At 52.4% G+C, this 25,621-nt stretch overlaps 1 protein-coding gene across 8 annotated transcripts in view; it reads right to left on the bottom strand.

Annotated features, from left to right (window-relative positions):
* The window catches only part of Elmo2 (engulfment and cell motility 2), a 38,449-nt gene extending 13,389 nt beyond the window's left edge, over positions 1-25,060 (bottom strand). Inside the window, exons 1-11 of one of the 8 annotated variants that reach the window (NM_207706.1) lie at positions 24,999-25,060; positions 14,820-14,932; positions 14,579-14,619; positions 14,185-14,257; positions 13,312-13,362; positions 10,204-10,385; positions 8,756-8,855; positions 7,494-7,645; positions 3,481-3,559; positions 2,247-2,282; positions 522-572 (exon numbers count right to left, since the gene is read on the bottom strand). In NM_207706.1, the coding sequence (NP_997589.1) occupies positions 522-572; positions 2,247-2,282; positions 3,481-3,559; positions 7,494-7,645; positions 8,756-8,855; positions 10,204-10,385; positions 13,312-13,362; positions 14,185-14,257; positions 14,579-14,619; positions 14,820-14,897 (843 nt within the window). In that variant the 5' untranslated portion in view covers positions 14,898-14,932; positions 24,999-25,060. Of the gene's footprint in view, positions 1-521; positions 573-2,246; positions 2,283-3,480; positions 3,560-7,493; positions 7,646-8,755; positions 8,856-10,203; positions 10,386-13,311; positions 13,363-14,184; positions 14,258-14,578; positions 14,620-14,819; positions 14,933-15,222; positions 15,601-19,240; positions 19,408-24,447; positions 24,574-24,998 lie in introns of those variants that run through there. The other 7 variants (XM_017315487.1, XM_011239284.1, XM_011239285.1 and 4 more) reach the window with 7 other exon arrangements.
* Between the last annotated feature and the right edge of the window lie 561 nt (positions 25,061-25,621).

The raw sequence follows: 25,621 nt of genomic DNA on the forward strand, positions 1-25,621 counted from the left end.
CCTCCCAGGGCTGTGCTGGGAGGGAGGGAGACTAAGGTCTAAGCTGGTGTCTTGCCTGGGTGCCTAATACTTGAGAAGCAGCCAGCTTCTGGAAAGGCTTCTTGACTTTCCCTGCAAAGCAGATCTCCCTGGTCCTGCCCTCCCTCTCCTGGCCAGAGCTGTGCTGGGCCCCACCTTCCCCAGCAGAGCACAAGGCTTCAGGAGCTCTGCGTGCTCCAGGTCTCAGCCCACTCAGCTGGTTTAACAGGTCTATATTGTAACAGGCAGTGGAGAAGGCCTTCCCCTTCTCCCTGGAGGGGCTGCAATCTCTTGGGGACCATGGGGGATGGCTTCCCAGATGCAGCTTGGCTCAGAGGAGTCCAAAAAAAAGCTCAGTATTCCGAAGTGAAGTGCCCGGCGTCTGTTAGTAAGCCCCCTCCCCCACCCCCAGTGGTGACAGTCACAGCCCGGCATCCTAGGGATGGTGAGGACCACCAGCAGCAGGAAGAAGCATTAACAAAAGGCAGTCACTGGGAACTCACGTTCAGGATTATGGACCGAAGGTGCTTCTGTGCAAAGGCATTGGCCATGTCCTAGGGAGGGAAACCAACACACGTAAGGCAAGGCAGGTGGCATCTGTGACTGCTGTCAGGGGAAAGGTCCTCACAGCTCGAATGCGCTCCTTTCAAATGAACGGTGAAGAAATCCACTGACCATCAAATGTGTTTTACTCTAAAACTTTCCCTGCTTTTTTCATGAATGCAAATGAACTCAGTTTCCCTTCCTCGGGGCACAATAACGCCTCGTGTCTTCATGAGACTTGGATTGCTTGAGGACAAGACACATGTGTTACAAGCATGCTGGTGACAGACACTGCACGCAGAGCACACGGCAGGACATGCACCACTCCAGGCAGATGGCCACAGCTGAAGAACCCTGGGCAGCAGACTGGGCTGTGAGACGGGGGTATGGTTGCTCAGACCTCACTGCGAGAGTCACGTGTTGTGGGCCTTTGGGTAACATTTCACATCAGATTCACCTGTCCATCATATTTGGCTCAAACTTCAACAGCAACATTTTAGTTATTAAGTATCCAGGAAATAAAGTATTCTAGTAATACTTGAGTCCTCCACAGAGATCTAAGGGTCCCATCAGCACCATTTTGACCATCTTTTAAAAAGACACAAGAAGGAATGCAGTGGTTATCATTCAAGCCTTTTCCAAGCCTGCTGGGGGTCGCTCTGCAGTGACACTCGCTCTGAGGGGCTGTTAAATTTCACCCATATCAGGATGTTTCTAATTTTCTGACAACTTTTCTCAATTTTTTCAGTCCGTTCCTTCTGATGTCAGCAACCTGTCTTAATGATGTTAGTTACAGTGACAACTCCCTTCTAAGACACTGCCTTCAGTCACCTTTATTGATGGCGGTGAATTAGTGGGTCTGGGTGGGTGGGGTGGCTGCTGTCCAGTGACCTCTCTCCTATATTTCTAAACCTCTGTCGATGTTATAGATGCCTGGCCAAGAGCATCCAGGTTTATTGTTCACCCCTGAGCATATTTTGGCTAGAAGAGGAAGATGGTGCCTGGATACTTCCCAGATACCAGATGGGACTAAACCCTGGGTGGACAAGTCTCAGATAGGCACCTGCCAGCAGAAGCTGAGATGTGAAAGCCTGTGGTGAGCTTCTCCTTGGTGCTGGGGTGGGGAGCAACACACTCCTGCATGTCCTCACAAGGTGGCCTTCTCCAGTGTCCCCCTAACTAAGAATAAACACCCAAATCCTTCGTGATCTTAAAAGTTCATGTGAATGTGTGTTTTGACTCTGTGTATGTGTGTGTGTGTGTGTGTGTGTGTGTGTGTGTGTGTGTGTTACCTGAGAGAGCCAGAAGAGGGTGTAAGTAAACTGTATAACCCTACTCAATTATCTATTAGGAAAATCCAGAAAAGGCCTGGAAACCCTCACTCCAGCTTTGGCAGCCAGGAGGCTCCGTGTTATTGGGATCATACTGAAGAAAGTCAGGCTGCCTCTGCATCTGACACCAAGCTCATCCCAGACTCCCTCAAAGGCATCATGACGGAAAGCCTGGCCACTCTCCCTTCCATGACTGTCACCTCCAGTGGCTTTCTGGCATTCCAATATGATGGACATATGCTATCTTCCCATGGGCCTGGTTCCCTGAGCAGCCAGTCCAGCCTGTATGCTTCCTGCCAAGCTTTGACCTCCCCACCAGAAGAGCCGGCCCTCAACAACAGAGGTGCTACTTACAGTGACGGGCAGGTCTAGAGGGTTAAGGTGCTTGTCCTGCCAGCAGAAAGCAAAAAGCACAGAGAGAAGCAGACAGGATGAGCTTTTGGCTTACAATGAAACAGAGACAGGAAGGAGATGCTCACGGAGCCACCCCATCCAGACAGAAGGAGATGATCACAGAGCCACCCCATCCAGACAGAAGGAGACGCTCACAGAGCCACCCCATCCAGACAGAAGGAGATGCTCACAGAGCCACACATCCAGACAGGTAAGACAGACAAACTATGGATGCTCTGTTCCTCCCTTCTAGTAAAGGAACTCTTGAGAGTCTGGTGGGTGACCCCACATGGGCTTCATTTAGTTGGCCTTTATTACTGACAATCAGAAAGCCTTACTTCCATGTACTATGTGTGCTTTTACCAGAGATCTAGTGTGGTAGGAGGCTTAGAGGCTGCTTGACTTTGTCCTTTACCTTCATAGAAAGATGAACTCAGACTGGAAGGCTGATACAGTCACCCAGCCAGAGGAAGGACAAGCACTCTGCCCAGGTCCTCCATTCAGGTCCCACACTATTAAAATAGGGGCCTCATGTGACCTAATGACCTACCTCATCATGAGTGAGTGGTCAGGGCAGATGCTGTAACTGCCAACATATAGGTGAGGCCTCGAGCTGGGACAGGAAGAGCTTGCCAGGACTGCACGGAGCACACAGCTGCTACCAGAGGAAGGTGGCCGAGGGTGTGGACCAGAGACTGCACAGGTGAAGCCTGTTCCTAAGTCCCATTGCCTTCAGACCACAACAGTGGTAGAGGGGCTCCCCTCCCTCTTCTTCCTCTAACTCAGGAGTTAGCACACTGCAGGCATATTGGTGTGTTGTCTGGGTAAACAGTGTGACTGTGACTGGGGACAGCCGTACCACTGTTTACCTCTTGTCGGCAGCTGCTTTTGCCTACAACAGCTGAAGCTGAAGCGCTGCTACAAGAAGTGAAAAGCATTGACTTCCTGGCCAATCAGAGGAAAAGCCTGCAGAAATCTGCTCTGACCCAGGAAGCATCAGGTCTCCCACTCCCAGTTCATTCCTAAGGCTTCCCTAACTTAGGAAAAACAACCTGCTGGGTTCTGGCCAGGGAAGGTGAGGAGGGAGCTCCAGGGGCACTGCTAGATCTCTGCTCTTCGCCCCGCAGTGCCTGCTCTGCACTGCGGCGGTTCTCTTAGCCGACCCAGAGGAAAGGTTGGAAAGGCAGCCACAGACCTGTCTCTTGTCTTCGGGGGCCTTCAGGAACAGCGCGTTAATCAGAGCAATGGCGTAGGTCTGGATCTCCTGGTTGGAGCTGTGTCAACAGAGATGGAGGCAGGGGGTCAGAGGACCAAAGAGCAAGATGACGGCGCTCATGACGCTCACACACAGCTTAAACCACATTGTGATCAAAGGACAAGCGGGGGACGGCGTCAGAAGAGCATTCCGAGCAGGCACACGCTTGACCCCACTATTCCACGAAAGGGATGCATCCAAGACAGTAATCAGAAAGCTCTGTGTGACTTAGTGACAAGCTGTTACGCTGGAGTCCTGTGAAGGAGACGACAATGTTAAGTAATCCAGATGCTCTCGCTAGGGGCTGCTTAATATGGGAGATCCTAAGGGCCTCCGAAAGGTCACGCTTTGGGAGTGAGGATTATTAACCTGGGACTCAGAGATGGGCTTGAGTACCAGTGAGGCCTGGATAAGGCCCTGAAAGCACCTGGCTGACTATGTGGACGTCCTCAAGGAGAGGGAGGCTTGGGTGGCTCTGGGCTCCCACAGGTGTCTGGGGAAGTCGGAAGCATCTCTGAGGAAGAGCATGACATGGGAAAGCATTCACGATGCATTCATTACTCAGCCAGGAAAGAAGGTTCTAAGCACGGTGCACATCAGAGTGCTTAGCACATAAGAGTGTTTAACACATAAGAGTGTTTAGTCTGAATGCTGGCCAGACCATGCAAAGGCGAAGGCTGGAGGGACATTCAAGCTAATGTTTAACAGCGGCTCTGAGCGCAATGCTGAGCAAATATTACGCTATTCACAGTTTCCCATATTTTCAAAGTTTTGACTACAAATGTATTCTACTTTAAGTAAACAAAACAGCCACTAGCATTTCCTCAGATTTTGACATAGCTGGCACTCGGGGCTTTTGTCTGCCATATTGTGAGTGCCTCCTGTAGCTTCCTCCAGAGGGCTAACAGCTTCTTGGTCAGGCAGGTCCCTCACTGAACATATGTACACTGGTGACAGTGTGGGCTAAATATTCATGAGAGAAGCCTGAGAAATGTCACATTCTTCTGTTGTTCTCAGGGAGGCAGCTGAGGTCACCTCCAATTCAGAGAAGAGTACAGAGAAGTCGCCAGGACCAAAATCCTCCCTATGCAGAGCCTGTAATCTCCATCCCACCCTGGCATATCAATATAACAGCTGGGCAGAAGAATTCTTTAAAACTGACAAGGGGAAGCCAGGTGTGGTGCACACCTGCCAGCCCAGACCGTGAGGGGTGGACAGTCCAAGGCCAGCCTGGACAGCAGAAGACCCACCCCTCCTCTCAGCTCATCAGTGACAGGGCGAGACCAGTGGGAAAAGAAGTCACATTTGGTTTTTTAAAAATCAGATTAATGGGGGAAGTGGGCTGGAAGCACTATTGGGCTGTGCTATCCCAGTTTTATGTCAACTTGACATAAGCTAAAGCATAAGTGGACAGGTGGGAACCCCAGTTGAGAAATGCCTCCATAAGATCGGGCTGTATGAAAGCCTGTAGGGCATTTTCTTAATTGATTGATGGGGAAGGACCCAGCGCACTGTGGGTGGTGCCATCTCTGGGCTGGTGGTCCTGGGTTCTACAGGAAAACAGGCTGAGTGAGCCAGGAGGAGCAAGCCAAGCCAATAAGCAGCTCCCCTCCATGGCCCTGCTTCAGTTTCTGCCTCCAGGTTCCTGCCCTGTTTGAGTTCCTGTCCTGACTTCCTTTGGTGATGAGCAGTGGTCTAAGCCAAATGAACCCTATACTCCCCAACTTGCTTTTGGTCCTGGCGTTTTATTGCAGCAGTAGAAACTGTAACTAGGATAGAACTTGGTCCCAGGTCTGGGGTATTGTTAGGACAGACCTGACCATGGGGTTTTGGGAGGACTGGGGAAGGACTTTGAAACTTTGGGCTAGAGAAGCCATCGAGTGCTCAAAGCTTGGGTAGCCGTTCTGTGGGAGGTCGGAGGTTAAGAACGTTCAGAGGATGGAGCCTGGCTTGTGAAGTTTCAGAGGGAAGCAAAGACTCCGCCAGTCCATTTGTGTGAAGACTCTGAGCTGGTCAGCTGGAGCTGTGACTAACAAGAAACCAGAACCGCTAAAGTAAAACCTTTGTCTTACTGGGACTAATGATGCTGGTCTGCTGCCGCTGAGAAACCAGCGGCGATTAAGAAGAGACCAGCATCACTGAGGTGAAATCTGGGAAATGCCTCACACAGAAGAGGCAGCCAAGGCTGCCCCTCCCTCCCTCTGGCAGCTGAACTTGGTAGTGTAAGAGTCACCCAGGTGGTGACATGAGTTGTGAAGACATGAAGTGGTCGTGCAGAGAAGCGGAGGCTGGGCACCATGATGAGCGCAGGAGGAACTATTGGTGAAAGTGCAGCCCGGCTGCAGATCCCAGCATTTTAGAGATGCCAGGACCGCAGATGACCATCACTAATAGCAACAGGGAAGCTGTGGGCAGGTAGGAGCTTAGGAAACAAGCTGTGTGCGTTGCAGAGGAAGGAGCCAGAGAGCTGACCCAACCCCTCAGAGGATGGAACCCCAGACACTGGGCACCGGGTTATTTACAGTTCAGTCTGTGACTGCCCTGGTTCTTCCCTCTTGACATAGGGAAGCATTCATTTTTACAGGAGTGCACAGTTGAGAGGCTTTAAACCTAAAAGATTTGAGAGCATTACACAGACTTTGGACTTTTAAAGAGACTGGATATTTTTAAAGGGGCAACTTTAAAGTGTTTGAATTTTGTAAGGCTGTGGAGCTTTTAAGTTTGTAAAGTGTTTTCGATTGTGGTGCCTTTATTAATGTGTGATCTTGGGATGAACAAGAAGGGAAAGGTGGCTTCATGGTGATGATGTGTTTGTCTTTTAAGGTGACACGTAGTCAGTTGTGCTGTCCAGTCTTATGTCTACTTGACACAAGCTACACTCATCTGAGAGGAGGGAGCTTCACTTGGAAAACCGCCTTCCCAAGATCAGGCTGTAAGCAAGCCAGTGGTGCATTTTCTTAATTAATCATTGACATTGAGGACTTAGGGGCCCAGCTCATTGAGGGCGCTGCCACTCCTGAGCTGCTCCTGGGGGAAGCCACGTCCGCCTTGCATCTGGGAGACTGTCTTGGAGCTCTGCATCCTCAGGGCCCCATAGGGGAACTGGGCCATTCCAGTTGAGTCCAGCAGGCAGGAAGGTGTAAGAGTCAGTGTTAGCCAATCAACTGTGTGACCACCCTTCTATGCAGAAGTCCCGCCCCCACCATCACGGACAGGCTCCCAGAGGTACCTGTGTGGCACCTGGCTTTATTACAGGCTAAAAAATATATCCTGATAAGGTAAGCTTGCAAAACACACACACACACACACACACACACACACACACACACACACACACACACACTAAAACCCAGCTTTTGAGTTGGGTGATAATCTGGGCCGGCCACTGTACTAGTATTTAACTCTCCTTTGAGCCGAATGGGTAGAGAAGGTGGAGAAGACTTACATCTCTAGAGATGAGGAAAGTGAGACCAACAGCTGGAGCAGGAAGTTTAAGGCCAAACCCTGGCACACCAGAGCCTGGATCCGAGCCGGCAACACAAACTCACGAAGCCTACACTTCTTATTGTTGCCACCACACTGTTGGCTTAGTAAGTGATCAACCAACCGTCAGGAGGGAGAGAGGGTCAAAAATGGCTGAGTCCTTGTTTCCAGAAAGCTCAGATGGGAAACAAGTGATGTGTGTGTGTGTGTGTGTGTGTGTGTATGTGTACACATATATATATACTTACACATACACACATACGTAAACATGTACAAACAAGACTAATAGGCCCACAGAAGAGGAAGCGTCTAACCTTGCCTGGCAGCTAAGGTCTGTACTACGTATGACAGGAATTGCCAGGGGAGGAGGAGGAGGAGGAGGAGGAGGAGGAGGAGCTGAAGGAATGTGCAGGGCCAGGCAGAACCATCAGAGAACACACTGGCCAAGCGAGGGCGGGGCCCTTACTCACACCTGCAGGTGGGAGATGAGCTGTCCCACGGTGATCTCCTCCGCTATCTTCTGGTACAGGCTCTGGCTGTTTAGTACCATGCTCTCTAGGATGGCCAGGGACCGCTGGAGGATGGACACATCGACCATGGGCTGGCTCACGTACCCTGCAATCTAGACCCAGAGAGAGGCGCACTGGATGGAAAGCACTGAGCCAAGGAAAGCCCTGGCGCTCTCTCCTCAGCATCCTGTCTGCATGTGAGCAGTGCCCAGGCAGCTCTCATTCGGTTTATGGCTGCCCTGGTGAGAGGGCGGGGATTCCCTCAGCAGGATGCCTCCACCTTAGGTGGCAGTATCCACTCAACTGTGTTTCTTCAAAATGTAAGAATGTAATAAATTAATCCTTATCAAATAAGGGGTCAGCATGCAGTGGGCCTACTGATTCTTGTATCTTATTTTATCTTCACCAGACCTGGAGAATCCCGTAGACCCACCCCTCTTCTCAAGTCCTGTTGTAATCCCCCACACACAGCCACCTCACTTTTGCCCGAATGCTTCTAGCAGGAGCGTTCTCAGTGAGAAGCGCTGGTCAGTAGACAGCAGGGTAGTCACTGGTTTCCATTCAGCCTGCTGAGCTGAGACTGCCTCTTCTGAGAGCAGGGAGAAGGGCCCTTCTACCCCTCCATTTAATCTGATAAACCAAGCAAGCTACTTGGCAGATTTGTACAGAGGAAGCACATATGCAAACGAGACGCAGTTGTCTCTCAGAGGGCTGAGGAAGCAGGTCACTCAGGGCTGACGAGGAGCTGCTCTGTGCCAGCCTCGCTGACAACCAGTTCTGCTCTGAGCCCCACTCTTGGTGCAGGTCTCCAGAGAAGGCAAATTGTGAATTGAGATATTTTTTTCCTGGACAAGTGACAAGGACCTCTCTTGAGACCAGGCTGTGGACACTGAGTCACACCTCCCGTGAAGGTGGCCAGGAGGCAACAAAGAAGCCACCATGAGGATGTTCAGAGGCCAAGGAAAGCGAACTCATCTTTAATCTGGTGACATTTCCAACATAATAAGATGGGTTTATCAGGTAAGAACTACTGACAACCAGAGAGCATCTGCATAAACCTTTCAGGAGTCCTGGGAAGATCGCCGCTCGAGGATGCACACCCAGCCCCGGGGAACGCAAAGGCCATTCCTGCCAGAGACTCCAGACTGCAGCGTCTACTCTCCCCTTATGCCCAGAGAGCTGCGAGGGAGAGGAGGGGACGAACTGAATGTTGGATGCCTCACCTGCTTAATAAAGGTGACTGAAACCATGTCCCAGGAGACAATGCCATGATCCATGAGCTCTAAGAAGGCAGTCAGGGTGAATGCCAGCATCTCACTGTAGCTGAGACATGTGCGACACACACAAAATACAGAGATTCAGAGCCAGGGAGCGCAAGAGGGACAGAGCTCAGTAAACACCCATGGGAATCTTTGGAGGCGGCAGTCAGTGCCTGAAGCACACCAAGCGCGGTGCAGAGTGGACACAGCCCAGGTCCTTACACTAGAAAGCCGGAGGGCTGCAGGCTCCTAGCTGCTCTTCTCCGTCTTGCTTCTTTCCTGGCTTAGTCAGTTATCTATCTCCCAAAAACAAAGGCCTTTGTCAAACTGAAGCTTGCAGGGGGACCAAAGAGAGCATACATCTCCCATTAGCCTTTAGGCCAAGAGGCCCCAGGGCGAGGGAGCCGTCCAGGTGTGGTTTCCGTCTGAGCAGTTGCTCATTTTATCTTCTCCAACTCTAGCTTCCTGCTCTGGAAAATCGAGTTAGTCTCACAGCATTAGTCTCACAGGGCTGTGGGGAGGGCAGACTGAAGAGGTCTGCAGTGCCCTTACAATAACGTGGCGCAGGGATTAAACGGCTGCCTTTTGTTTCTCCTTACAGGTTTAATCATTCATGCAGGGGCACGGTGCTCTACAGTTAACAAGCCAGGCCCCCTTTGCCGGAGGTAATGACGCTGCTCACCGAACTCTGAGCTGAGCGTTATCCCCATTTCAGAGCGGAGGAGACTAAGGCTGGTCTGTTGCTGCCAAAACTCTCCCAATGGCAGCAGCTGGAAGATCCGAGACTTTAAAGCAAATACCCGGGATTAGCTGCCTGGCTTGGCTGACAGCTTCAGCTCACCCATCGCCTGTGAGATCTTTGACTGCCTGCCTGCAGCTTAGGCTCTACAGGCTTAGGTAGAGACCTGGGCATCTGTCACTCACTGCTCATCACAGATAAGGCTCAGCTTCCCACCACAACCACCTGAAGGGCCGTGGAGGTGCTGAGGAGTGGTGCCAAGGCCTGGCTCCTCCTTGACAGTGTGGGGCAGGGAGATGGCAAATGGGAGAGACCTGTGGCATTCAGAGGGAGGCATGCACATCGGGTGAGGCATGCACATTTAGTGACACAGCATCACTAAAGAGCACCACGAACAGTTCCCATCTCTTCCCTGACCCTCATCAGGCCAAGCATTTCCTATAACTTGCCAGGTCTGCTGTGCAGCACTGCCGTCCTTGCTGACGGCAAGGCTCTACTTTCAGTACTCGCCTAGCACAGCACTGGGTCACAGAGTCCCCTGGACTCTGAGATGCAGGCCCCCCACAGGGACGAGACCTCTCTGGATGTGGACATGAGCGTCCGTGAGTGCAGGGGTAAACCGTGGGAGTGAGAACAGGAGCCCTGCTGGTCACGGGCCGCTGGTGATACTCACTGGGACAGGAGCTTGGTCCCACTCTCCACGAGCCTCGTCAGCACAATGATGCCGTCCATGTTAATGAACTCCGTGGCGAAAGTCACGTCAGCTGAGAGCTTAGCCAACTCCTTCATGGCATCCAGCCGGGTCTCCATACTAGATGACTGGGTCCTTTCCATCAGCTGGCGTGCAGCCCGGGACTGTGAAGCCAGGGACAAAAGAGATGCCATCTGCTCCTGCACAGGTTACTACTGTGGGCAGTTGGGGTTTCACATGGCTTAGGAACTGCTAAATAAATGTTTATGGACCAGGAAGAGAGTTTCCAACATGCCGAGACTGATCTGTATCTTTTCTGTATTTCTCTAGCCTATGACTCTATTTTAAAAATTATGTTTAGTGTGTGTGTGTGTGCATACGTGTGCATGCTATACCCTGAGTGAGAAGGTCAGAGCATCAGTTAATCTGACAGAGTTGGTTCTCTCCTTCTACCATATGGGTCCAGGGGATAAAACTCAAGCCATCAGGCGTGGGGACAAGTGTCTTAACCCACCGAGCCATCTTGTTCTACAGATTTTTCTTTTTAATTCCTATCAAGAACATAAAGAAAGGGCATCTCCTAACTGCGAGTCCTCAGAAGCAGATCCGCCTTACTTTGGGGAGCATTACCTGTCAGTGACGGAGTTCCCACTGAAGAGCTGAGACCCCCTACCCCCAAGCAACTGAGGGGAACGTGACAGCATCTGCCAGAAGCTGAGGACCTTGCACTAGAACTTAACCTGATGGCCCCGAAGGACCCTTTTAATTCTAAAGTGTGATAAGCCTGACAAACCTTTGCTGTTCTTGATCACCCTTCCCCAAAGCACAGTGGGCAATCAGGAAGCAATGAAGGAGTGGGAGGCCGAGCTTATGAACAGCTTCCTGGATGTGATGGCTGCTGAGGACGGATGCTCCCTAGTGTGGGCCCTTCCCCAGCAGGGTGCCTGCCTCCAGCAGCCTAGCACAGGTGCCTGTCCACTGTCACTCCCTGTGCAAAGCTTACTACCACACAGTCAGACTCCAGTTCACTGCACACAGTCAGACTCCAGTTCACTGTTTCGTCATGCCCCTGCTCTGAACGGGACATTCTCTCTGGAGAGATGCAGGAGAAGCAGAGTGCCGCGGGCCTCCCTGTCTGCTCAGGGTCAGGAAGTGACCAGAGGCCAGGGAGTGCGGCTGGCTCCCCCTCCCTTGCCTAACTGTTACAGAGAGGCCCATACCTGCCCAGGGCTCTCAGCGAGACACAGATCCTCCTAATCCCACAGTGGAGGAAGGGTGTGCCTGAGAAAAGGTCGTCAATGAGACAATCTGCAAGCACTGGTTTGCATGGAGCTTAGAAACTTCCAGGCCAAATGTCAGTCTCCCTCCAGAGACAGCCTTTCCAGCTGCTGTCCCCTGCTCCACTTTATACTGAGGTCTGCCCTTCCTCAGACTGTCACGTGAAGTCAGCAGAGCCTGGCTCACGTTTGTGGGGACATGGGGAGGTTGAGGTCTTTGCTCCGAGAAGCTCCTTCAGGGGAGAAGGAAGATGAACAAGCTGCTAAGTGAACTGGCTGAGGCTCACAGGCCCGAGTCTGAACCTGGCTTGGCTACTTTTTCAGTTTCGCAGGTGGCAAGATATTCATCCTTAGTCCTTGGTCTCCTTGTGTCCCTCTCGGTTGAACTGATGCAGTCAGGAAGAGTCAGCAAAACACAAGGCAAGTGCTGGCTGGCACTCCGCTACACATCCCCTCTCCAGATAAGTGGGTCCTTCCTCAACAATAAAACATGGCCTTAATTTCCCACAAGTGTGACAAAGGCTGAGCCCGGGTGACCGTGCCTGTCTCAAGCCTGCTCCTTGCCCTGATACGGACCGAACCCTTACCCCTTCCCTGAACTTTCACCCTCTCCCATCTGAGCTCATGCATGGGACACATGAAAAACTGCAGGAGAAACAAAGGGCCTCAGGCTGGAGGGTAGGACACAAGGACCAGAGAGCCTTCCACTTCACTGCCAAATGTCACGAGACTTGAAACGCATTAAACATGCTGCGCCTATGTTTCAGACAAACGTCTTTTGGCTCCCACATCTCCCACGTGCCTGTCCCCCCTCCCTCCCTTGGAGACTGAGCTCCCAAGACAGTAGCAGACCTAAGCGTCTCCACTGTGCCCTCAACTTTCAGAGACTGCTCTCTGGCTGCTGGCTTGCTGTGGGAGGTGGGGCTGAGGCACCTTGGTGGTCTGTACCGATAATCTTCGGGATAATCCTCACGGCTCCCTCCCCCCCCCCCCCGTTGTCTTGAGACACGGTCTATGCCCTGTTGTCTTGAGACACGGTCTCTGGAGCCTACATTAGCTTTGGCCAGACTGTAACTGCAGACTTTGAATTCATGATCCTCAGCCTCTGCCTCTCAAGTGCTGGGATCCCAGGCCTGGTCTACTGTTCCTGTCGCCTGCTTCTCACTTCCTTTCCAGCTGCGTCCTTTACTCGCCTTGATGGGCTGCTTATACAGAATGGGAGGGTCCCCAAGGTCCCGCCCCTCTGCTCCTACCCCTGGCACTCATTCACCAAGGTTATCTCTTAAGGCTTCCTCGTGTCTGTCAATCCCGCCATCCCACTGCCTCTGCTGAGACCTCATCCTTACCAGTCTCTGAGAGATCACTCTTCCACCAGTCTCTCTTGCTTGCCTGTGAATGTGGCCTTTCTAACACTCAATAGGACGCACAGGGCACATTTCTCATGGAATCTATTTCTTTCTGAGTAAAGTCTAAGCCCACGCATGGGCGGCCATGCGAGTGCCTTCAGGACTGGTCTCCCCCACATACCTCACAGCTCTGGCTTCTACACTAGAAAGGAACCACATTTCTTCTTCCTCCAGTCACCCACAGCGTTAGCCTCTATGCTCAGGGTCCCCATCTCTGGGAAAGCATTCTGGAAGCCCCTACGCTGGGGAAGGTGGTCCCTCTCAGACACCCTACAGCCAGGCGGCTGTCTGCTGCCCCTGCTTGTGAGCTGCCAGCTGGGCTGTGAGGGCGAGGGACTTCTTCTCAATGTAGGGCAGTGTCCATGCCACCACAGGCGCTCCTGTGCCAGGACGACTGGAATACCTACCGGGGAGACGGCCAGTTGTAAGATTGTCCCGTTCTTAATGTCATTTCGGGTCTGGGTAGCAAAGAATAAAACAGAACAAAACAAAAAGACAATATTAAAACAGTGCATGGAGGTGAACCAGGAAGGACTGGTGGCCATTTTCACAGTGACTTTCCTCGTCTGCAGAGGATTCAGCTAGCAGTGAACTGAAGAAATCTACAGGGGGAGGGGTTTGCTTTGAACATTTCTGCCTGTTGTTCTTGTCTGGTCCCCTAAGCATTGCTGGAGAGCAGGTACAGCCATGGCCCACCCACTGCATGGGGCACAGTTTAGGGAGGATTTTAATGTGAGGGGATGTGCCTAGGTGACAGGGGTGTGCCTGGGTGACAGGGATGTGTCTGGGTGACAGGAGTGTGCCTGGGTAACAGGGGTGTGCCTGGGTGACAGGTATGTGCCTAGATGACAGGGATGTGCCTAAGTGACAGAGATGTGCCTGGGTGACAAGCATGTGCCTAGGTGACAGGGGTGTGCCTGGGTGACAGGCATGTGTCTGGGTGACAGGTGGCTAGCTGTGCCATCTGCACCTCTACAGACTTGGTGCCCAGGGCTTCTAGGGACCCCTCTCCATGGCTACGGAGGGACACCTGTAGCACTTGGAGGTTCTTCTGCAGCTAGGCCTCCTCCTATTTGCTTCTTACAAAGAGATTCTCAAGATTTTGCTCAAGAGCAACCTCAGCCACCAGGGAACCAGCTGGTATACTCCTCACTACCTAAAGGGCAACTCTTTAAATCGAGACCTGGCGCCACCTGGACAGTAAGAGTCAGAGTGTGCAGGTCCCTTGGACAGGTCACTGCAAGCAAGGCTTGCCCTGCCCTCGGCTTTCCTGGACTTGCCTGCTCCGTGACGTAGAGCTGAGGCCCATCTGCATAGCGGAGGGTGTAGTACTCCGGGTTCGGCAGTGACCACCTGTGGGGAGAGAACAGTATACCCTGCTGCCTTCTCCTCTGTCTTGTCCAGAGCAGCAGTGAAATGGTTTTCAGAAGTCACCCAGGGACTTGCCCGCCGGTTTGCAGCACAGTGGGATCCAAACAAAGCTTTGGCTGAGTCCCTGAGGGTCAGCAACACAGAAGCAGGGGCAGGAGGCAGAGGGGCATGGGAGGCCCAGGAACTCCGAGGCCCAGGAACAAATGAGGACCTCAGGAGGCCTCAGGGACCTCATCGGCTGTCCTTCCCTGATAAGACGCAGCCTCTCAGCTGTCACTGTGGAAAGAAGTCACATCCACCTACCCATCGCACACCTCCTTGATGATGGATGCCAGCGGCCGTTTCTGAAAGAGAGGGGAGGAGATTCTTCACCACGTGCTTCTGATGAGGGAACCACAGTGACTGTTTTCCCGGGGAGGACGGGGACTCAGCCCTCCTGTTGCCACCCTTACTTACGATGCCAGGGGCCTCCAGGCCTAAACACATCCCCCATTATGGACCTGACCCTCTCCTGACAGCCCTGACTCTCATGGGAGGGGCATACCTGGTCAATTTCAAGGAGCTGGGCGTTAGCACCTGGCCACTCGATGGCCACTTTGACAATGTCAGACGGAGGCGGCATTGTTCCCGGCGGGCCCTTCTTCAAGACACAGCTGCCTGGAGAGAGAGCCGTAAAGGAGAGGTCAGACAGTGCCTTCCTGCTCGTTCTCACAGTGCACTTTGGAGCTCTGAAGACAGCATCTGAAGTGACATGTGAACTACTCGGCATGCACTTCTCCAGCTCCTGCTGCAGCCTCTCCTTGGGCTGCTGTCTCCTTAGATTCAATCAGCAAGAGAAACAGGGCAAGCCTCTCTATCATCTGCAGCTCGGGCAGCAGCAAGATCCACCAGTGTGACAGACAGACAGTGTGAGGGTCATCGGGCCTGGGGTGGGGGGCGGAGCTCACATAGTGTAAATCCTCATCTCGGGGCCTCGGGAAGAGAGACACACATGCCCTGGAACAGAGAAGACTAGACAGTCTTTTCTTGGTTGAACGGGTAGCTGAAGGGGCCAGGCCACTTCTGCTTAGCAGTCACACTCGGGAAGATCCCAGTGTCGGCAGCCCCAGCCACGCTCTCTCTTCCCCACCCGCGGCTGCCACTCCAGTCCCTGCAAAGGACACAATGTGGAGCCTCCTCCCTGTGGGATGGTGGGGAGTTCCAAACACTGGGAAGAGAACTGAGACAGGAAATGCTATTTTGGTCCCCAGTGCCAAGGGCAAGGGTTGCCAGGGGTGCAAGTGCAGGCCTAAGGATGCTCTCACACAAAGGCCCCTCTACAGGGCGGGGCTGGGAACAGCATCTAAGTCCCGCCCCCACTGCTCTTCAGAATAAAGGGAAATAAATCAGCTGGGGCGAGTCTGGGAGATGGACTCATGTGACTGGTCTCCTAGGCAACTCTGGTGGCTTAGTGGTATTCTGGGCAGTGCTGAGGCTCTCTCCAGTGTCTGAGGAAGGCAGTCACCCTGCTGATGGATTAGTTCAATGTATATTTACACTCCTTGCCTACAGGTTTGGGAGCAGGCGCTCTCTTAATGAAAAAGACCTTTTGCCTCCTCAGGGTTCAGCCACTCGCCTGCAGTTCACGCCTGGCTAATGGGGACCACCTGCCTCTGTCAGCGTGTGCAACACCACTGTGGCTAAGCTGTTAATCGTGTGTGCTATCAGTTTTCCAGGCCCAGCGGATGCAGGTTCTCACAGCCTGGTGGGGGCAAACCTCTCTAGTGTATAGGGGTGAAGTGTGTCCTCTACACCCCCAGGCGGAGAGAAGGAGGCTTACTGGGTCATTTCCTGAGGGGTGGGCTGTGCCCTTCAAGAGTCAGCTGTCAAACCCATCAGGCCGGGAGAGGACACCCACTTCTGCTTCCCAGCAGCCCTGAGAAAGAGGCAGGGCAGCACCCGACTTACTGAGGTCAGGACTGACACTTGTCAAGTCCTGGTTGACCCGGCTAGTAAGTAGGAAAGGTGGCTAGGGCTTAGAGCCCAGCCAGCAATTCCCTTTACCCTGCGCAGGTCTGAACTCCTGCCTGCTAAGTACACGAGGCCTCAGGAAACGGCAGCGGGCGGCTGCCTCTGCCTCTGCCTCTGCGGCTCTTTGCATGTAGCCCTTGCATACCTAGGCCCAAAACGAACCCCTGAAAGGAAACCTGCCTCATGAGGCTAACCTCTGAATAAGGTGCTATTCCAGTGGCAGCAAGGCAGAGTGTGCTATGCCAGGGTGGTGCTGTGACCCTGACAGCAGGGTGTCTCATCTGAGGTGGGGCATTGCTCTCAACTGATGTAATCTACAGTGAAATGCAGGGACCGGAAGCATATCTACACATTTGTGCATACGTACACAGATAATAAAAATAGAAACACATGTCTCCCTTAAGCCTCCGCCCAGGACAGGGGACGCGTTCACCACGGCACACAATGTACCAGCCTCCAATTCTGTTCCTACAGACATGACTGCCATCAAGGAGCTGGGCCTGGGTTTGTGCTTCCTCTAAATGGACGTGTGCAGTACAGCCTCCCAGGGCATTTGTCAATCTGGGTTGTTGTTTTGTAGTTTGTTTGGTTTTATTTTTAACTTTTCAAAATTATTGAGGGCTGGGAAGATGGCTCAGAGGGTCAAAGCATACGTGCATGCACATGCACACACATGCACACAGTGAACAGCAGGCACCTTGAAAAGTGCTGCGGGCTAGGACACTGTTCCCACTGAAGAAATCAGGTAGGCTGACAGCCCACTGAGTGGCGTGGCTTCTACGAGTCCCTTCCTTACCCAAGTCTCAGTCTTCTGTTCTTGAAATGTGAATGCTCGTTCTAAAGTGCTCTGGGTGCCCTCTGAATGGCAAGTTCATGATTCCAAAGCAGAACATAAAACTGCGCGAAATGCGAACGACATTTTTAAAGTTCCTCAAAGAAGTTAACCCTTACTCTGCCATTAGGAAACACAGCTCACTTCCTGAACTTCTTCCTGAGCACTTCCTTTGGAGGTGGACCCGCTGAGTGTGGTCACTTTGTTTTTGGTCCCAAATAACTTGCTCTAGGCCATCGCATCATTTATCAAAGCTGGTCGTGGATCATTCATTTCAACCCATGTCGCATATAGCAAGAACGTCTCCAGCCACCCTGGCCACCCAAGATAGTAACAGGCCTGCAGTCCAGACTGTCTTCCCACAGTCAAGCAATTTATTGGTGGCAAGTGACAGCCAGCGGCCACAGCTAGAGGGAAGGGAAGTAACACTCAGGTCTAGTTGGACAACTCTAATTCCATTTCTGAACTTGAAAGACGCTGACTTGAGAGGCTGAGAGACAACAAACATGAGGACAGGAAAGTCACAGCTTCTACTGTGTCAGGGCCAGCCAGAGCCACTCACAAGCCAACGCCACGGGAAAAGCCAAGAGCCCTGCAGAGAAAGCTATGCCATACAGCTGACAGGAGGCCTAAAACCAGCAATGAGAAAAATCCCAAGAGATGGGCAGAGTCTGACCCCTTCCCAGAGTCCAGGTGACATTTCCCGCTAGCCAGTATTTCTGCTCGCTGCGAAGGAATAGTCCAAGACCAACCGTCCCAAGCTTAAGAAACTACAATGGAGACCAGAATAGACAGGGGTGTCATGGCATAAGGTGACAGAAGTGTCCAGTGGGCACTTACCTAACGCTGGCTACATTCATGAGCAAAACCCACTTAGGGAGAACCTGTTTGCTTACAGCAGAGCACTTACAGGGTGACTCTGGGGTCTTCAGACATGATAGTCAAGAACAGCCTCTAACTCACTGCTCCCATATCATTTTATAGCTGGTGCCTCAGGAACCCTGAAAACAGCCCTTTTTTACCAGCAAGGAGGTGAAAGTTCAGAGAAACTCATCATCTGACTGGAAGGGAAGGAGGGGCATGTGGGTGCCGGGGCTCGGGGTGGGGTGATGACAAGAGGGAAGTGAATTATATCAGAACTGAGTCTCAACGATGCCAGAGTTCAGTCTCCCTCCACACTGTCCTTCCTGTGATGAGGATAGCATTAGCTAACAATGACATCATTCGAAGGCACCACTCAAAGCCTCCCTCCCACCCCCTATCTGTCTCCTTCACTTACAACTGAGCTTCTCAGCTAATTAGGGCTCTGGGCTTGCTAGGAGAACACTCCATACCACCCAGCTCTATTTTAACCTTATTTTATATTTTATTTTTATTTTAAGGCAGGGGTTTCAAAAAGTTGCCCGGGTCCAACTTGTAATCCTCCTGCCTCAGCCTCCTGAGTTGCTGCAGTGTCAGACCTGTGCCACCTGGCCCATATAGCAAGCCTGTAGGTGTGTGCTCTCTAGACAAGAGGAGTCAGGGGCGTCCTCAGTCACCCACCTGGAATGTTAGAAACCCACATCGGAGAAGGCAGCCTGGTACACGACCATCACAGCTACTCAAGGGAGACTTCAGGTCGGTATTACCCAAAGGCAAAGCCAGAGATGCTTGGGGACCCATCTAACAGAAAATGGCCCTCCTGGATTTCTGAGTTCGAGACCAGCCTGGTACAAAGTGAGTTCCAGGACAGCCAGGGCTATACAGAGAAACCCTGTCTCGAAAACCAAGAAAGAAAGAAAGAAAGAAAGAAAGAAAGAAAGAAAGAAAGAAAGGAAGGAAGGAAGGAAGGAAGGAAGGAAGGAAGGAAGGGGCCCTCCACAGTCTACAGAAGGCCACCCACACTCCCTCGAGTGTGTTCGGGCCAGTTGAGGCAGCCCCTTTCTGGCTGTTTGAGGCCAAGCTTCCTCACTTCTCCTGCAGCTTTGCCAAGTCCCTATTACCAGCTGTCAGAAACTTCCTACTCAAGCGTCAAAGACCAGTTTGGACCTCACCTCCGGTTGGTATCATTCTTTCACATGCATATCCCGTTCCCACATTCTGTTGTAGGTCTAGTATAGTTATGGAATCACAAACGCCCTCACCACATCCTCCTGCAGAGAAGGACCTGCACACTGAAGCCCCATGGTTCTGGCTTCTTCCACTCCTACAGAGCAGAGCTGGCTTCCAACAGGCGGGAGGCAGGAACTGCTCCCACCAGGTCCGGAAGCCTTGCAACACAGTGTCCCCACACAATTCTGTTGTCAGGAGTAGCTTAGAGCAAGCCTTCCCCGAGAATCTCCTTAGGGGAAACAATCTCTTCTCCCTCCCCTGGAAACCAAGGAAGGGAGGAGATTTAACAGGACTTCCCAGACAGGGAGCACTCGGGGATGAAGGATCCCCTCGTAGGGAAGCCCTCTAGCACGCATGTGCTTACTCTCCATTTTCATCTTAGAAAGGAAGTGGGAAATTAGGTCGAAGCAATTCAATAACATTGCAAAATTCTCAGGGCTATAAATAGCCACCAGCTCCACCACTCAGAGTACTGCACTCAGTTCATTAGCAATCGTCCAGTGTAAGTGCACTGGAGTCCCACTCTCAGTCCACAGCCCCTTCCAACACCAATGACCCTTCTCTTCCTCCTCTTCCTCCTCTTCCTCCTCCTCCTCCTCTACCACCACCATCCTACCCCACTCCATCCCACCCCGCCCCCACTTTCTTTATTCACTACCTCCGGGATGCTAGGCAAGCCTTTGGGACTGAGCAAGGCCCTAGTCCCCTGCAGCCGCCTTGAAGGCACCACAAATACAAAGGCGATGAGGCAAACAGAAGGAGGCCCACACAGATTCAAGAGCCATGCAAGGACAGTATTAATGCTGTCCTCCAACTGAATAGCCAGAGAAGCGGGACGGGTGGCAATGGATGCTGTCCAGTGGAACGGTCTCCAAGCAGCTTCTGGAAGGGGTGTGCCATCAGGAAAGGCCCCGCGGAGTTCTGTCCACCCCCCCAGCAGGGAAGCTTCAGGCTGAACTTGCCAGCAGAACTGGAGCCCAACTTCAGAAGAGGAAAGGCAATCCTTCCCAGGAGGTACAGGGGACAGAGGAGGCCACAAGGTTCCCAGCCTCGCCTGACCCCAGCTTGTAGTGTCCCTGTGTGCCTTCCCTTCTCCTCTGCTTGCCACACAGTGGGGGAGGCCTGGCGAGTGGTTTATGCTTCCTGTGACAGAGTGCTGCCTCACAGCGGAGGTGAGTGGAGGTCACACCCTCTTTTTAATCAAGATCACAATCTCAGTGGAGGCTTCCCCCTGTGATCTTTTCATTGGAAGAATGACTCAGTTTCCCTCAGTTCACCCTCCCTGAGCTGGCGTGAGGCCCTGAGGTGTCGAAGAGGTGCAGGAGAGGAAATGCCACAGGATAGAAGGTGAGGACAAGAAACGCAGAAGAAAGTTCTCCTCCGTACTGGCTACAGAACACAGGCCTCGCCCAAGTATGGCTGAGAGCCACTGCAGAGACAAAGTATGCGTTAAGGAACGCATCCCTTGTGGAACTCAAGTCCTTAGAGGACACTACATTAACGGTCTTATCGGGATATCTAAACCTGGGCCAGCCCCACGGTGTCTACTCTTATCCCTGCGGATGCCACATACCGCTCACCTGCCCCCTCCCCTGAAAACCACGCTGACTCTGCACCTTCGCTGTCCACTAGCTCCAACGCCCAATCCAAACGGCCAACTAGTACGTGCTCAGACAAGCCCTCCCTTCTGGCTTCCTCATCCTCAGTCATCAGGCACTGGTGACGCCAGCACATGCCAGGCCTTGATGGGCACCTTTTGATGAGCGTGAATCTCCAGCTTTTACAACCTTGTCTCTGAAGCCTCTTGCCTGGTAACTGGACACGCAGGGTACCCCTTAGGAATCAGTACTAATGGGAAGCGGCCCTCCAGCCCACATCCTCTGGATCAGGACCAGCCTTCACATCTACTCAGGGCGGTTCACATGCACCATGGGGTCATGAAGAAGGCACTAGATCAGTGGTTCTCAACCTGTGGGTCATGACCCCTTTGAGGGTCTTGAATGATCCTTTCACCGAGGTCACCTAAGGCCACCCTGCATATCAAACACTTACTTCCATTACGATTCATAAAGTAGCAACATTAGTTATAAATATGAAGATACTCATATGGTTGGGGGTCACGGCAACATGAAGAACTGTATTAAAGGTCACAGCATTAGCGAGGTTGAGAGCCACTCATGCTCCAGCTCCCCATGGTGGCCGTGTATACCCCCGTAGCTAGCTGGGCTGCTGAAGCCTCCCCAAATGATTTTCCTGGAGGCTGAGCTGGAGACCCTGGTCCAGGAAGGGAAATGGCCTGAGCACAGAGCTCTGAATGGTATACCTAGTCCCTACCTACTGGCCCTTAGTTTGCAGCACAAAGCTGTGTCTACAGAATTCCATCTAAAACGCCCTCCGGCCTAACTGTGATTAAAGTCATGAACCATCAGTGACTATTCTATCCACGTCCAAGAACTTGCACATCCCTGACTACAATTATACAATTGAGTCACAAAGGGTCAGATTTAAGAGGGAACAGGAAAAGACAGGATGAACTCTAAGAAACTGCTTCTTTGGCCTGGAAGGATGCCTCAGTGGTTGAGAGCGGTGACTGCTCTTATACCGGACTTTGGCTCAACTCCCAACACCCCACATGGCAGCTAACAACAGTCTGTAACTTCAGTTCTGGGGATCCGACACCCTCTTCTGGCTTCCACAGGCACGCATAGGGTACACATACATACCTGCAGGCAAGCAAAACATCCACACACACAAAATAAAAATAAATTCACATTTTAAATCCTTCTCACCAACAGATCAGGGTGGTCACACAAGGAAGAGGAGGAGCCTGGATAGGGTGGGGCACAGCAGGAGGAGGAGCCTGGAAAGGGTGGGGCGCAGCAGGCTAAGAGTGGCCTGGGCTGTCCCTCAAACTGCAGGCTACGGGCCCAACTCCTTCAATAGAGGCCATAAAAACACAGCATTGTTCTCTAAGAATGAGGCCAAGCCTTTCCTCTCATTTCATAAAGAAGGGAACTGAGGTCCAGAGGAATTGGCAAGGCCAGGCCGGGACACCAGTTAGGGACAGCAAAAAAGGCCCAGCCTCCACTTCTGGGTCAGTCCTCTCCTGCCACACAGCTCTGCTGCAAGCACGAGTGTCTCTGCACTGGCTGTGGAGGCAGGGAATGGGCTGTTTATCAGCCTTGACCCCGTCACACAGCAATAGCATTGAGTGGTTAGGGGCTTGCATCCTGGAGACCTGCATTTGGATCCCAGTTCTGACAACCTCCCTATTATAGTCAAGCCAAGGATTAGAACCAACTGCTCCCTGTAAAAGCCCTGTGACCATGAAATGGGATAATACCTGCAAGGCCCTGCATACAGTACCTAGCACAGAGTAAGAAGGATTCTAACCATGTGAACAGAAACACTGCAACCACACAGGCCAGCACTGAGGAGCCCTCAGGCCGTGGGGGAGGAAACCCCACAGAAAACATGCTGTTTTCCGTAGCAGCCCAGCACAATGACGTACATACGGTTACTCAGCCAATAGGTCAGAGCCGCTCCAATTCAGTGAGCACTCCCAGAGGGTTGAGGAATTCAAGAGCCTTAAGCAGCCAGGCAGGTAAATAAACCATGCAGCTCACACACAGGGACCCAGCAAGCTAAGAAGTGCTACCCAGCATAGAAGTTCAAGCTTAGTTGGGGGGGTGGGGGGCAGGGGAGACAGATACATTTCTTCATGCAGCTGGGCCAAGATGCCGCTTGGCAACTTCTGACACTCCTCTCCCACCATGCGCTTTCCTACACGTATGCTCGTCCTCTTACGAAACATGATCTTGTCTTTCCAAGACCACCCTGGGCATCCTGAAGACTAGGGCTGTCACTTCACTGTCCAAGGGGCCTCAAGGGGCCAAGTACTGACCTCATGGAGAAAACTCCCTTGTGGAGCGACTGAGAATTAACCCGCCCTGCTGGCAACTCCAGTCCCAGTATCCCCAGCATCTCTGAGCTCTTACAGGCCACAGGTTTTCTGCTCCAACCCTGGGACCAGGATGCATTAATGCGGGTGGGTGAGCCAAGGGATCGTCGGTGACTTGGTCAGAGGAGGTCTTGCCTGGTGGGTTTTTCTTTTTGAGCTGGAGTCTCACTCCACTGCCCAGGCTGGTTTTGAACTCCTGTATTCAAGGGATCCTTCTGCCCTAGCTAGCCTTTACAGTGCTCTGGCTACCGGTGCATACCTCCAAACCCAGGGCAGGTATTTCTTACCTATGTTTGCTCGTGAGCCACCCAGGAAGATATGACCTAGGCACAGAGCGTGTCAGAGTATGCTAAATACTGGTATCATCATTTTTAAAAGCAGTCTAGTCTTCATACCCTGCACCCCAAACTTTCTTGGCACCTCTTAGAAGCAGCATCAAACATAAAAAGAATAACAAGATTCAAGAGCAACAGACAAGCTGGGCATGGTAGAACATGCCCTTAATCAGAGGCCAGCTTGGTCTACAGAGATTGTTCCAGGACAGCCAGGGCTACACAGAGAAACCCCTTCTTGAACCAGCCCTGTCTCTTTTGCTCCAAACGGTAGAATGAATCTGGGCAGGTAAACTCTTTTAGGATCTTTGCTATTTTTAATCTGTAAATGCAAATAATGATAGTCTCCTCAAAAGACCACAACTCGAACTAAACGCCCTCACATTTGCACACTACTGAGCACTTCACAGCCAAGGCAGCCACCCTAGCAATGTGGTTACTGACCGACCACTTGACAAATGGCTGCCGTGCTTCTTCTGAGAAGCAAGAAGTGCTGTCCCAAGAGTGAGGCACACCAGAGCTCAAGAAGTTAGCACACACACACACAAACAGTCAACAACTCCATTAACGTGATTTTACATTGGTTATGTGAATTCCTAATTATAATCTGAAATGTATTAACTAAAGCATGAGTAAATTATTCCACTTACATATTTTACATTCCTGAGATGTGACTGTTAGAAAAGTTTAATTAACAAATGTGACTTGCATTATTTCTCTTTTGGAGAGCCCAGGTTGGCCTAGTGCCCGGCACACAGAAAGCATTCCAAAAGGTGGCTTCCACCCACAACAGATGGGATGTCAGGGGCTGCGGCTGCATCCCCCAGGCAAACTCTAGCCCTTCGTTCATTCATTTAGTAAACATCTATAGTGTCTGGCCTGCTGAGACGCTGTGGGTGCATGGAGCAACATCAGGTAAGGTCTTCTTCCTCCTGGGCATTCCTACCTGCTGGGACAGGCAGACGTCAATCAACACTTTCAAACTGTTGAAAGCTACTGATGTGTAGGGACACCAGAATGTTCAGAGTGTCGCACCAGGGTCAGAACTCGGGACCCCGGAAGCCTTCGGAAGGAAGACTGGGAAGATGAAAAAAAGTTTACTAGACTAGACGTAGGGGCGGCGGACTCTGAGGGTGGCCAGAGCGAGGGATGGAGAAGGAACAGAACCAGGCCGGGAGCAGCCTAAGCCTAGGGAGGGCGGCGAAGGACCAGATCTGCAGGGCCCGGAAAAAGGGGAGGGTGGAAACCAGCACCGGAGCACCCCGGGCATTGCAATGCTGCGGGAAGAAGCGAATGAGAGCGGCCTGGACCGAAGCCGGGCAGTGGAGAAGGAAAGAGGGCCGGTACCGACCGCAGGGGGATTACCGGATCGGCACCGTGCCCGGGCTTGGAGGTCGGGCAGACGCTGCCCTCCGCCTCAACCCCAACCTCGGTCCCCGGCTCCCAACCCTCAACACTCTGTCTCTCTGCCTCGAGCCCCGAGCGTCCCTCACTCACCCGGCACCCGCCGAGGCCCAGCTCCGCGCCCGCGTCCCGCCGCCGCTCCACTGGCCCCGTCTGCCCCGCCCTCCTGAAGCCCCGCCCTGCGAAGGGCGGCCCGGGCTTCTATTGCTCCGCTTTGCTGTCAAGATGAAAAGTCTCGCTTTCACTGGGTTGTTTGTCTGTCAATAAAAGGGAGGCGGGCCTAACTGAGGGCGCGGGCTGGAGCGACGCCGGCTGGCCCCTCCCCTCCGCGGAGGCCTCTTAAAGAGACAGACTACCATTCTTCTGCAGGCTATTGGGTCTAAAGGAACGTGATTTCCCAGCAGACACTAGAGGCTGCTCCCCACCCAAACTTTTTTTCTCTTTTATTTCTGTACACAGCCTCCGGGTGAAGGAGGTTGGAGGGGCGGGGAGGGGGCGCGCTCTGGGTCCTTGAGACCCATTGTTGTAAGGAGCAAGCTATCCTCTGGTGATGCTCACCTGATCCGACTCAACGATGGGAATAGCTGATTTAGGGAACTGAGTGGGAGGTGACAGTCGTGTCAGAGGCTATGAGCAGCCGCGGCTGCTCACTACGGAGATGGAGCTAATTATACCGGCACCCAGGGCTGACCGTGGGCGCTGAGCAGAGGCAGAGG

Source organism: Mus musculus, chromosome 2 (genome assembly GCF_000001635.26).
Source record: "Mus musculus strain C57BL/6J chromosome 2, GRCm38.p6 C57BL/6J".
NCBI lineage: Eukaryota > Metazoa > Chordata > Mammalia > Rodentia > Muridae > Mus > Mus musculus.